We start from the raw sequence: 13,617 nt of genomic DNA, 5'->3' as shown, positions 1-13,617 counted from the left end.
ACGGGAGAGGGAGGCAGCGGTGGAGTTTTGGGGGTGATTGCGAGGGAGGAGGAGGAGGCTGAGAGAGAGAGGTGGGTGGCGGGGGCTCAGTGAATGGGCGGTGGCGGGGGTCAGGGGGTGTGGGCGGCGGGGGTGGGGTGGGATGTGAGGAGGCTGAGTGTGTGTTTTTCTAATTGAGGGCTCCTTATTTAATTAAGGTTTAAATTTAGTTATTTTTAATTAGATTTAATTAAATTAAATATTTCCATTTTAAGAAAGTGACCAAATTAATGGGACAGACCAAAAAAGAAATGTGACCAATTTTAATGGGACGGGGGAGTAGTATAAAAGTAGTACTATATTCTTGTACCAAACAATTATTAAAATTGAAAACAGGTCCTCAGATTATAATAAATTTTATAACTCCAATATCTCATCAGAAGCTTCACTTTCCTGCCTTCTCCATCTATTCCCTCTCTGTCTCTCTGGAAAAAGATTCGCGCACACACGAACATGCAGAGCTCTGTATGCCTACGGAACGGAACTAATTGAATTACACAAATGTTCACGAAAGCCTAACCTAGCCGAATTCCACCCATTCCGAAAAAACACCTAAATTTGAATGGTTATGAGAGCGATTTTCCTTTCACCAATCCAAAATCATCGATTTCTCCAACAAATATTTTCATGGAGGGGCCAATGGGGCGGAGATTCTCTGTAGGCTACGCTTTGGCTTCCAAGAAACAGGCAAGCTTCATCCAAATCTCTCTCATAAATGTCGCCAAGGAGAAGAACATCGATCTCATCAAGATCGATTTGGAGAAGCCCTTAATCGAGCAGGGGCCGTTTGATTTGCTCCTCCACAAAATCTACGGCGCGGAGTGGCGGCGGCAGCTCGCCGAGTACTCCGCCAATAACCCTAACGTCCTGATTATCGATTCACCCGATGCAATTGAGCGGCTCCACAATCGCATTTCCATGCTACAGGTGGTCACGGAGTTGGGCGTCTTGGAATGCGACGATGCGGTGTCGTTTGGGATCCCTAAGCAGATTGCCGCCTACGATGCTCGGGCGGTGGCGGAGGTGAACTTGGATGGGGAGGGGCTCAAGTTCCCGGTGATTGCGAAGCCGCTGGTGGCGGACGGCAGCGCGAAATCGCACAAAATGTCGCTGGTTTACAATCGCGACGGGCTGAGTAAGCTGAAGCCTCCGGTGGTGCTCCAGGAGTTTGTCAATCACGGTGGGGTTATATTCAAGGTGTATGTCGTGGGGGAGTATGTGAAATGTGTGAAGAGGAAGTCGTTGCCGGATGTGAATGAGGAGAATTTGAGGAATTTGAAGGGTTTGCTGCTGTTCTCGCAGGTTTCGAATTTGAATAGTGTGGAGAGGAGTAGGGATACGTATTACAAGATGATGGATTTGGAGGATGGGAAAACGGAGAACCCTCCAATGAAGTTGCTGGTGGATATCGCGAGGGGGCTGAGGATCGCGATGGGGTTGCATTTGTTCAACTTTGATGTGATTAGGGATACTAGGATTGGGAATAGATACCTTGTGATCGACATTAACTACTTCCCCGGTTATGCTAAGATGCCTAGCTATGAGCATGTTTTGACAGACTTCTTTTGGAATGTGTTGAATAAGGACAAGAAAGATGGTTTAAGCAAGGGTAGCCATGAGAAGGAAGTTAGGAGGTTGGTGAGTAATGCTGGTTGTGATGAGGATGACGGAGCCAAGAATCTTCCCATCTCACCATTGAAGAAGCACGAAGGAAACGAGAACCCTATTGAAGTTTAGGGAGTTCCATGGTTGGTGTAGGATAGGATGTTATCGTATCACACACCTTGGGCACAAGATTCTGCTCATTCTCTTGTTTGACATGTTTATTGCGTGTCGCACAGGATCAGGCTAGATAGGGGATTTAGAATACTAGTTAAATAAGTATATTTCTTTGCTTCCGATGTGCTGGAAAACCGGCATCAAGTGGTGTGCTTTCTTGCTCATGTATATTTCAGTTGCTGAGGCAGGTACTTTTTTCTGTGGAGATACTTCATTCCCAACTAATGTCAAAGTGATTTTAGGAATTTATCTTGTGCTTACTTACAGGAAACTATTAGCTGCCTTAAGAAATCCTTCTCTTAACTGATACTTTAAGTCTTTAACTAAAGCTGTATAGATAGAGTGTGTTGCTAATCATTCATGATAAGTGTAATATCAGTAACATATGAGGCAAAAGTAATTGATCCTGTCACGCTTCTTCACTACATCCTATAGATGGTAGATTGTTGAGCAAGTGTTAAGAGATTATGTTGGAATGAGCAGCGTAGAAATATTAACTATTTGCTGATAATTTGGACGATTGTTGTTTCAACAAAAGGCTGGAAGAGGGTGCTGTATCTGGACAGAAGTTAATTGCTTGTTGAATGCACTAGTATATGCTCATACACCTGATTATGCTGTCTGCTTACTGCTTAGTGTTGCATGATGGTTGAGAGGTGACTTGCCTAAAGATGGCCATTCATGAATAGGCTCTCAGAATAATACTAATGCGTCATGTTTAATTTCAATGTCATAAAGATTTGTATATGCAACATTGCAACTAATGTGTTGTATGAAATCTTGTGTAAGAGAGGGACAGGACCAGTGTAGATCGGAATGTAGCTAGATGCTGGTTCATGTTATAACTTGTTATCCAATGAAAGAAAGTTAGGGAGACACCTCTGTCTGTAAGTATCAATTGACTTCCCCTTTACTTTTAAGTACCCAAGCATATATATTATCAACTAGCAGCTTAGATTCTGACAAGATATGTATTGTACTTATTTAAGAGCACTGAGCACCTGGTAGGAAAATGCTCTGATATATCTGTTGTGTCGATATCTTAGTATGAAGTCTATTGCTGTTCCGTAACGAGCATAATGGATGTTTTAGTGTCCGGTTGAACCTGCTTTTTCAAGCTTCATGTGATCGAATATCGTTTTAGGGTTCTTGTTTACCCAACTGTGCGTTGTGAGTAAGACTAATTTGTCGATAGATCGATGCACTAATACTGGATTAGGTGATTGTCTTGTAGTTGGTTGCACTTGATTAATTAAGAGCATATGGGCTGGGCAGGTGAGGCGCTCAAGTAGTGATGCTGATGAGGCGCTGAAGTAGTGATGCTTCGGTTTACTGCAATATTCTATTTGATGATCGTTGACATGTGTATTATTTTTAAAGTCTCGTGTGATATAGTTTATCAACACTCAACTGTTTCCTCAAAAAAAATAATAAACACTCAACTGGCTAAGATTAAATCTAAATATTCTTTTACATCGCTTTTCATTTATAATTTTCAACTCATTTGTATGGAATATAGATTGAAAAACCTCTTAATCAAAAGTTATGGGATATTTATTGTGTGTTGAAGTGAATAAAATATTATATGAAGGTCCTTATCACCTTTGGATGTAAGATTGTCATTATCTGGTGTTCGGCTTCTATTTGGATGTAATTAATGTTGACAAACAAACCCAACCAGGGTCTTCATTCTATATCAGATTTTGATATATTTGTGTAACCGTTGATTTGCACACAACATTATAAGCCGACTAGGTATAATTCATGCACACCAAAAATGGAAATTTAATATTTTACATTGGTAGCATCAAATGCATTCCCAGCGAGAATGAATTTATTTTCGGTTATAACATTTGCTGAATGAGTGGAAGGTTGACTCTATGTTGTGCATATCTTATTTTACCATGTTTATCGACAGTGGCATTTGTTGTCTTAAGGGTATCTTTCAAATTCGATTTTTTTGTCTTATACGGCGATGATCACACACAATGACTCTAGTTTGAGTCGTGTATAGTTGGTGCAAGCAACGACATAAAGAAATTACTCATATATGTGTCATATTTAATTTATATAGTGTAATTGCAATTGCCTATAAGTATTTGAAATATATCCAAATTTGCTTTTCAACCAACATTATTTTTTGATAAAAAAATACATGAACTTTTTAATTTTTTAGAATTCGGTCGAAGTTAGAATTTCCTATGTGTAATTGTAAATTAATTACATGGTAATTCATATACTATATAACTGACGAACTGATAAATTCTGTTGAAGGGATCGGTTCTGGCGAACGGATCTGTTCGACATAATATGTCTGGCGAGCTGATTGTATTATTCATAAAAAGTCTTGTGGGCGTATGAAATTAGATTATTATGAAAAAAATTTACAATCAAAATAAACGCACCCTAAAGATAATGAATTTGATTATGAAAAAAATTTACAATCAAAATAAACGCAGCCTAAAGATAATGAATTTGTATAACACACGTATTATACACACGTATGAAAGATTTTATTGCTTTTGCGATTTCAGCATACATCAATTAAACATGTCAAATTAATAAACATCACGTCCAATACTTTCCAACAAAGACAATCACTTACATTTGTTGAAAAAAATGTGTATAGCTGAAAGCAGTTAGTGTTGATGTTGCCTCTGCAGGTTTATCAACTTATAATAGGCACCCTCTTTGTTCTCTACAAGGCTTGAATGAGTCCCTTGCTCGATGATCTTCCCGTCTTGCAACACCGATATCTGATCCGCATTCTTGATGGTCGACAGCCGGTGCGCCACCATCACCGTCGTCCGGTTCTTCATCAGCCGGTCGAGGGCCTGCTGCACCACGCGCTCCGACTCCACATCCAGAGCGCTGGTCGCTTCATCCAGGAGCAGGATCGAAGGGTTCTTTAGAATCGCCCTCGCAATGGCCACCCTTTGCTTCTGCCCTCCGGAGAGCTGGACCCCACGTTCCCCGACCCGGGTCGAGTACCCTTCCGGGAGGGCGCTGATGAAGCTATGCGCGTTTGCAAGCTTTGCTGCTTCCATTATCTCACACTCTGTGGCTCCCTCTTTGCCATACAGAATGTTTTCATAGATAGATGTGGCAAACAGAGCTGGCTCTTGCTGCACCAACCCTATGTGTTTCCTTAGTGACTTGAGCTTCAGCTTCTTTATGTCCTTTCCTGCATTGAATAATATCTTACATGCAATTGAGTTCTGACTATGCATAGCAAATCTTGAAATAAGAAATCAGAGAACTCACCGTCTACCAATACTTTCCCAGAAGTGGGATCGTAGAATCTGAGAATGAGTGCAATGACAGAGCTTTTGCCTGAACCACTCTGGCCTACAAGTGCCATACTTCTTCCAGAGTGAACTCTCAAGCTGAAGTCCTTGAAAATCATGACGTTAGGCCTCGAGGGGTAGCTGAACTCAACGTCCTTGAGCTCGATTGTGCCTTCAACTCGTGCAACCTCTTCTCCAACGTCGTTCACAATCTCAGTCCTCCGATCCAGCACTTCAAACACGGATGCCACCATTCTGTTGCCCTTGAGAAGGTCCGGCGCCATGGCTAGTGTCTCGCCCATAGCTAAGGCCGTCACAATCAGCACCATAAATGATTTCATCACTGACTTAAACCCGGAGAGCCCCTTCTCCATCAGAGTAGAACCATACCTAGTTTTAATGAGTTTGAGATTAATTGGTATTCCGGTTGATAGAGATTAATTTAGTAAATATGTATACATACCACAAGGCAAGACCGTAGGATGAGAAGATGAAGAACTGAGAGACTCCATAAAAGATCCCTGCAGCTTGGCCGCGCCTGAATGAACTCCTCGATGGCTCAATAAGCTCCTGTGCATAGAGATGTACGACTTTCTCCTCCGAGCAAAACGCTGCTACAGTGCGGATGTTGCTCACGGCTTCTCCGGCAAGCATGTTAGCTTTCAGATACGCTTTGTTCAGGTCGACGCCATAGCCTTTCATGAAGAGTTTCTGAAGTTGAAAAGAGCAGCAACTCAGTTTGACTGAGCTAGGTTCTTGTATGAAGTAGGTTGTAGATGCATACCTCACTAATATGACCACTGATTATCAAAGGATAGGTGGCGATGACGACAAGAGTGAGCCTCCAGTTCAACATGAAGGCGATAACGAATGAGGTAAGGACAAGGCCTACATTCTGCAGTAGAATGGTGGAGTGATCAACCACCACCGTCTTCAACAACGTCGCCTCACTTTCCAGCCGCGACGCGAGCATGGCGCTCGTGTTGTTCACGTCGTCGAACCATCCGATCTCGTTCCTCAACATGGCTGCATTCATCTTAATTAATGTTACTATCATACTAAAACATATAGCAATTAAAAAGTAAGAAAGAAAGGAGATATATACCAGTGAACATCTTCTCTCGAACACGAAGAGTGAGGCGCTCTCCCATTATCCCGAAGCTGAGATGCGCGATGGCGTGGACGATTACAGTTAGAATAGCGCCTCCGGTGAAGAGGAAGGCGATCTTCTTGACTTCTCGACACGTGGTGTCCCAATCCAAGTAGTAAGATACGAGAGCTTGAGTGACGCCAACTGCGAAGAGAGGGAACTGCGCGCCGGCAATGAAGGCGCAGATTGTGCCGGAGATGCCGTAGAACCAGTCAGGCCGCACCATCGCATACAGCCTCTTTGAAGACACCTTGGGTGGCCTCTCGGCTCCATCACCACCAAATCTGCTCACAGATTTCTCAGATCGAAAACTTGCACCCAGGCTTCTTGTTGTGCGCGATAGCTCCCTTGAATACCTTATGCTACCTTCCCGGGAGTACCTAATACTGCAACTCACTTTTATTACTTACAAAATTTCATCTCCCTTAATTATATAGTACTTATATTATGCATTAGAGATTGGGAGATGAAATTGTTATGTACCTTAGAGGGCGGGCCATTGCAGATCCGTGAGAGGGCAAGCGAGTGAGGGAAGCGGTCTCTTGCAGCTGAGCAAGTGAAGCGTAGGCACTGTTTGGCCTCGAGATGAGATCTTCATGGCTTCCAGTCTCGACTATTGCCCCATTTTGCACAACAGCAATCACATCAGCGTTTCTGATTGTGGAGAGACGGTGTGCAACGATCACGGTGGTTCTTCCCACCATCACGCGGTCAAGCGCCTCCTGCACGCTCTTCTCCGACTCTGCATCCAGCGCACTCGTGGCTTCGTCCAGCAACAATATCGAAGGGTTCTTCACTATTGCACGAGATATCGCGATTCTCTGCTTCTGCCCACCGGATAGTTGCACTCCTCTCTCCCCCACCTCAACATCCATTTCTTTCTATTAGTCCATCAAAATTACAAAATTGGATGCATATTCAACAAAAAAATGATTCATTCAAGTACCTGAGTTTCAAATCTATCAGGAAGGTTGCTTATGAAGTTGATAGCCTCAGAGAGTTTGGCGGCGCGTGTGATCTCCTCATTGGTGGCATCGTGTTTCCCATAGAGAATGTTATCCCTGATGGTGGTGGCAAAGAGAGCAGGTTCCTGATTCACTAAACCTATCTGCTGTCTAAGCCACTTGAGATCAAACTCTCTCACATCAGTTCCATCAAGTGAAACTTGGCCAGATAAGGGGTCGTAGAAGCGCTCTATCAAGGATATCACAGTGCTCTTCCCCGATCCGCTGCCTCCGACGAGCGCCACGATCTTCCCGGGAGGGATATCCAGGGACAGCTTGTTGAAGATCAACACATCCGGCCGAGACGGGTAGCTGAACATCACATTCTTGAACTTTATGTGACCTTCTACTTTGCTCAGCTTCTTCCCATCTCTGGAGCTGCTCTTACTCGCCCCGTTCCTCTCGATCATCTCGAAGATAGGGTACGCGGCCGCCTTTGCCCGTATGAAGGCCGTGATATCCGGTGCGGCTTGCCCAAGTGACCTGAGTTATATATTAGCGTTTCTCATAATTAAAAATGTCCTCAATTTAGAAACGTGCATGTGATTATAAGGATGAAGCGAGATTACATACAGGCCGGATATAACAACATTGAGCATGGTGGTGAAAGACTCTCCTCCGTTGGCGATTTTTTTGTGAACGACGATGCTGGTGTACCAGACGAGCAAGGCCCAGGAAAGAAAGAGGACGCAGTGGAGAGTGCCGAGGCCGAGGCCCTTGGCCAGCCCTGCTTTCCGCCCATACTTGTATGTCTCCAAAAGGGATTCTCTGTATGACTTCACTGCCTTCTCTTCTCCCGCAAATGCTTGCACCGTCCTCACGTTACCGATCACCTGACGTCATATTTATCGTGAGAAAATAAGGGATAAGAAAATCACATAAGAAAGATAACATAAATGCATGCATATATGAAATGAAATCAAAGAATATAGTACTGATAGTTAAGAAATGTGGAACCTCTTCAGCAATTTCTCCGGCTTTGATATAAGATTTGCGAACTCTGGCGATAAGGCCTGTTGCCACGTAAGCATAAATGCCACCAGCAATGGCAATCAATGGCACAATTGAAAGTGTGACCAAACTGATCTGCCATACTCTGAGGAAGCCGATGGCGAAGCCTGCTATGAAACGGCTTATATAGTGTAAAAACTTCCCAACCTGCGATGCATATACGTACAAATTAAACTCACTAATTTTGCATATATATTGTAGAGTTAAAGGGCCATAGTAGCCCATGTCACTTAATAAAATAAAATTTTAGCCATGTAAATAAAAATATAGAAATATATTGCAGCTTATGTTATTATTTTGCCTTTATTATTTTGCACGAATTCTTTGTGTAACAAGAATTCGTGTAATCATGTAAACACATGCAGATCATTATAATTCGTGTATGCATGCATTTTTTTGTGTAATTATCGAATTTTTTGGGTAAGGGTTAATGATGTATATAATTGATTTTTCTTCTTCTTATAACCCTTTAAACACAATATGAATCGAATAAGTTATCTTATTTTGTAAAATAATGTAGACCATAGAATATATTTTAATTTTGGTTGTTTAAGTGTGTATAATCAACATTTTTCTTTTTGAGAATAAGATAACCAACATGATATATAGAAGTCGAGTTATGATACTACTTTATAAGAAAATGCAATAAAGGTGACCAGAAGGCGCGTAACGTTCAATCGGCGAAAAAGCTAAAGTGGTCTTTACGTTTAAATTTTGGTTTAAGTAAAATAATTACTATAAAGATTTCTCTCAAAAAAAAAATTATAAAGATTAAAAGTTTGGTTTAAGTAAAATAATTATAAATATTTCTCTAAAACAATTTATAAAGATTAAAAGTTGGATATTGATTGTTACAATATACATGAAGGTGGGTAACCGGCCGCATGCATAATTTATTCCAAAAATTGCGTGCTACATAATGGATTAGATTCAATGTCTCACAATTTTATGTGTGTCACTATGTCCCATTTTTATATCTAGTACTTTAATGTGCTTTCACGGGTTTTTCCTTTTTCTTTTTTTTTTTATAAAACTTCAATTTAATACTAGTACTTTAAAAACATTTTTTAATTTATTATAATACTATGAATTAAATTTAATTTTTATTTTAAAAATTTAAATTTTTTAAAAAGTATATACCATGACTTTACATTTATGAACCTATTATTAACTAATAAAAGTGAAATTAAATGATAAAAAATAATTATATACCCTAATTTGATGAAATAAATCCTAGTTAATAATCACAAAATTAAATTAAAGCATACAAAGTTGAAGTTGAAGAAAAAATATAAGAAAATAAATAAAATTAAAAGTGAAACACGAAATGAGACATAAAATATAGTACACTGAATCTCATTCCAATGGGAAATAAAAAGAATATTTATTAAATTTATTAAATTATCAACCGTTAAATTAGGTTGCCTACCGTGGGTCCACAAGAATTATCAGATAAGACAATAACCAAAAAAAATAAGAGAATTTTTTATTTTAATAACATCTATGTAGGAACAAATTAGTCACGTGATAACAAAGTAAAAGATTGGAAACATCCATTTAGGAACTTAAGGTGCTAATTGTTAAAATAGGACCGTAATTTTTAGTATTTTTGAAAAGGAGGACTATATGTTATAAAATTAAAAATGAGGACTATATATTATGAAATTAAAAAATGAGGACTATGATTTTCATCAATTACATTTATACTCCTATTTAACACATTACCATAGCCCGAAATAGGAGTGTAAATGTGAAAAATGGAAGTTATAGTTCTCATTTTTAAATTTCGTAACTTATAGTCCTCATTTTAGAAAATAATAAAAATTACGATCTTATTTTAATAATTAGCAGTAACTTAAGATAAACATGTAACCCAAAATTTGACAAAAAATACGGGATAACAAGAATGACAATCACGTGATAACAAATACTAAAAGATTGGAAATTTATTTGAATAACATCCATTTAGGAGCTTAAAATAAACATGTAATGCAAATTTGAGAAATATTACGGGATAACAAGAATGACAACCACGTGATAACAAATAGTAAAAGATTGGAAAAATATTTGAATAACATCAATTTAGGAACTTAAAATAAACATGTAATGCAAATTTGAGAAATATTACGGGATAACAAGAATGGCAACCACGTGATAACAAATAGTAAAAGATTGGAAAAATATTTGAATAACATCAATTTAGGAACTTAAAATAAACATGTAATGCAAATTTGAGAAATATTACGGGATAACAAGAATGGCAACCACGTGATAACAAATAGTAAAAGATTAGAAAAATATTTGAATAACATCCATTTAGAGACTTAAAAATTAGTACATGTGCAGCAAATTTGAGAAATATTAGGGGATAACGAGAATGGCAACCCACGTGAAATAATAAATCATCGGCCACGTTGATTTCTCTACTTACCAACTGCACCCACAAATATTTATGGGCATGTTCTTATTTATATAAGAGAGACACAAACCCGCTGCCCAACCATCTAACCAAACCAAATAAATGCAGACGAGAGTAACATATATATGCATTCATTACACCACAAAAGTCAGTTGCAGAGAAATTAAAGCTGCCTCAAATTAAAGTCCTCTCCCACAAATATAATATAATATAATATAATATAATCTTCCTAATAGCAAAAACCTAATTATCTAAAGTATTGACACTCATAAAAGACGCTTACATATTGCGATAAATAAAATAGGCTCGAATGAATAGGGCACATAAGTATATTGCGATTAATAAGATCATTGGAAAAGAATATTGGCCAAGTAAACTTCCTAATATATTTATAATTATGCTTTGACGATGAATTAATGCTAAAATCAATTAAAGAATTAAATAGAGATATATTAATAAATGGGTTAAAATGCACGGTCTTTTATGAAAATCAATCTATATATATTGAGGACATTCAAAAAATGAAATTAAGCCGTTATAATTGGGCCGAAGATATATGTTTATAAAGAGATTTTCCATACATTTTTGAAACCCGTAATAAATAAATGCGAACACCGCATCGATCGACTCATCAAATTAATTTTGTTGTTTTACTTCTACCGGTAAAAATCTTATCTAATTATGTATTTATAATGTATTGGTAAAAATGGTATTTAAAATATAAATAAATGTCAAGTATTATAAAAACTAACGTCAAGATTACATGTACCTCCGACCCAATTAAAATAATTAAAAATATAAAAATGATGAATTAATATTTTAATATTTACAATAGGCCATTACAGAGACGTTCAAATTCAAAATAGGTATAGAAATAGAAGCCTATTAAAAACACATTAAATGGAACATGTGTATATATAGTAACCACTAACCACACAGTCAAATGCATAGTATTTTTACATGAGAAACCAGCTAATTAAACTCTAACAATTGGTAGTAGCTAGGAGTACTTTAGGAAACACAGTTATTATGTAGCACACAAAAATAATTAGATGAATTATTGTGTTTTGAGAGGTAAATAATAATACTAATAGTAATAACTAAAATAGGTACCTTTTCGGAAATGGCGTCCTGAACAATGAGAATATCAGTTGTAATAGCAGAAATGACTTCGCCGGTGGAGGCTTCAGTGTCAAAAATGCAAATATCTTGATTTAGCATTGACCGAAGATATGCCATTCTCATTTTCGCAGCTTGCCTTTCCCCAGAATGCATCCAACAAGCCACCTCTACATTATCATCATCATCATCAACACACACACTTATATAGTTTGGTCAAAATTCATATAATAGTATGTGTATTAATTTACCTGTCCATGACGAAAACATTATGACAATGCTCAGATACAGAAAGTCCAATGAATACTGCAGAATAGAACAAACCACATTTAAAATTGGACAGCCAATGCAAGAAATGTTAATTTAGTTATGCCCAAGGGGGCATTATATCAAAACAAATTAAGTAAGACTACTGATGCATTTGTTTAAACAATAAATTAAACAAATTCTCTTATGATCATGTGCACTACAATTTTTTTTCAGATTAAACAGAATACTTATGTCATTATCAAATCAGTAAATTATACACCTAATAACCTAAAAGGAGGCGATTTATTTCGAATGATATGATTGAGGGATAAGATAGTCAAATAAATTCAAAATTAATTAGAAAAGATAAATTAATTTTGATTATTTTCATTTATCTATTATATAATTCAAAATAGACTATCCCTAAATACTTACTTTCTCCCAAAAAAAAAAAAAAAAAAAACATTCCTCGTATAAGAAACATAGATTTCTTGAAGTTAGTAACTTCTTTTATATTTATTTGACTTGAAAATTGAAATACTTATTTCTTGGAGTAGTATTTTTGTGAGAGGCTGTGTGTGTTTGTGGAGAGAGATAGAGAGAGATGATACCATGGCTACTTTATGAGAAGCTTCTTGAGGGAAAAGATAGGCCAAGCCAATGATATTAATCATTTTCCCAAAGAAAATGAAGAAAACTGGGACTGAGGCACCATGCACACACGCACCAATCGATCCAACAAACATCAAAAAATAATCATAGCTATCTGCAAACGAGAACATTTTCCCTATTCCCACTGTTTTCCTCTTTCCTGATTTCTTCTTCTTCTCCTCATCTTCTTCTTCGCCGCCCATCGAGAAATTCGAACCAGATTGATGACTCATTTCCAATTTTTTTTTTCTTTTGGCTTTTCTGCAGAATATATATGTTTTTGGTTCAAGTACGTAGATGGTTTGCAGCTATCATGAAGGATTTCTTTTGGGTTATAATATTTCTATGAACAACGAAGATTGGTATTAACTATGGGGGCGGAAGTTAGATAGAGAGGGATAAGCATATAGTGAGAGAGTGGAACAACAATTAAACTGGTTTGGCGGTGACTATTCAAGGGTATTTATATACTCCTACGTCCCACTTATAATATTCCACTTTTGCTTAAATTTCACCACATATTAATATAAATATTATTTATATGCAATTATTCATTTTACTTTTATTTATTGCTTCACATCTTATCTTCATAAATATTAAATAAGGATTATTTTACTAAAAGAAAGTATTAAAACAATTCAAATTAAGAAAGTCGACTATAATATGAGACATCTCGAAAAGAAAATAGAGGACTAATTAATTTCATGAGACGGAGGGCGTACATAAATATACACTCTATCCGTCCCAATTATATAGATTAATTGGAATTTTCAATTTGTACAATGATTAAGAAAATTATTAAAAAATGAAATTAATCGGCAAACTTCCTAATATGCTTATATTTATTCTTTATCGATCATAATGAATTAATATAAAGTATTCAAAGTGTTAAATAGGAGTATGTTAGTA

General features: G+C 37.4%; 2 protein-coding genes across 4 annotated transcripts; one reads left to right on the top strand and one right to left on the bottom strand.

The window, feature by feature from the left end:
- Positions 1 to 368: 368 nt before the first annotated feature.
- Positions 369 to 3,303, top strand: LOC131014980 (inositol-tetrakisphosphate 1-kinase 1-like). Of its 3 annotated transcripts, none has more exons than XM_057943170.1 (3): positions 369 to 2,006; positions 2,608 to 2,705; positions 3,053 to 3,303. In XM_057943170.1, the coding sequence occupies exon 1, from the start codon at positions 667 to 669 to the stop codon at positions 1,774 to 1,776; it is 1,110 nt and encodes a 369-aa protein (XP_057799153.1). In that variant the 5' UTR covers positions 369 to 666; the 3' UTR covers positions 1,777 to 2,006; positions 2,608 to 2,705; positions 3,053 to 3,303. The 3 variants fall into 3 exon arrangements, with proteins under 3 accessions (XP_057799153.1, XP_057799144.1, XP_057799159.1); XM_057943161.1 differs by having other exon boundaries at positions 398 to 2,006; positions 3,094 to 3,303; XM_057943176.1 differs by lacking the exon at positions 2,608 to 2,705 and having other exon boundaries at positions 398 to 2,006.
- Positions 3,304 to 4,292: 989 nt separating this feature from the next.
- On the bottom strand, positions 4,293 to 13,166 carry LOC131014975 (ABC transporter B family member 2-like). The gene is made up of 12 exons (XM_057943152.1): positions 12,669 to 13,166; positions 12,060 to 12,114; positions 11,803 to 11,978; positions 8,217 to 8,417; positions 7,833 to 8,092; positions 7,202 to 7,742; positions 6,739 to 7,118; positions 6,211 to 6,641; positions 5,890 to 6,131; positions 5,569 to 5,816; positions 5,083 to 5,495; positions 4,293 to 5,002 (listed from the first exon to the last, which is right to left on the bottom strand). The coding sequence occupies exons 1-12, from the start codon at positions 12,939 to 12,941 to the stop codon at positions 4,458 to 4,460; spliced, it is 3,765 nt and encodes a 1,254-aa protein (XP_057799135.1). The 5' UTR covers positions 12,942 to 13,166; the 3' UTR covers positions 4,293 to 4,457.
- Between the last annotated feature and the right edge of the window lie 451 nt (positions 13,167 to 13,617).

This window comes from Salvia miltiorrhiza, chromosome 1 (genome assembly GCF_028751815.1).
Source record: "Salvia miltiorrhiza cultivar Shanhuang (shh) chromosome 1, IMPLAD_Smil_shh, whole genome shotgun sequence".
Lineage (NCBI taxonomy): Eukaryota > Viridiplantae > Streptophyta > Magnoliopsida > Lamiales > Lamiaceae > Salvia > Salvia miltiorrhiza.
Note: the sequence above shows the minus strand (reverse complement) of the source record. Positions and strands in the feature narration are given on the sequence as shown.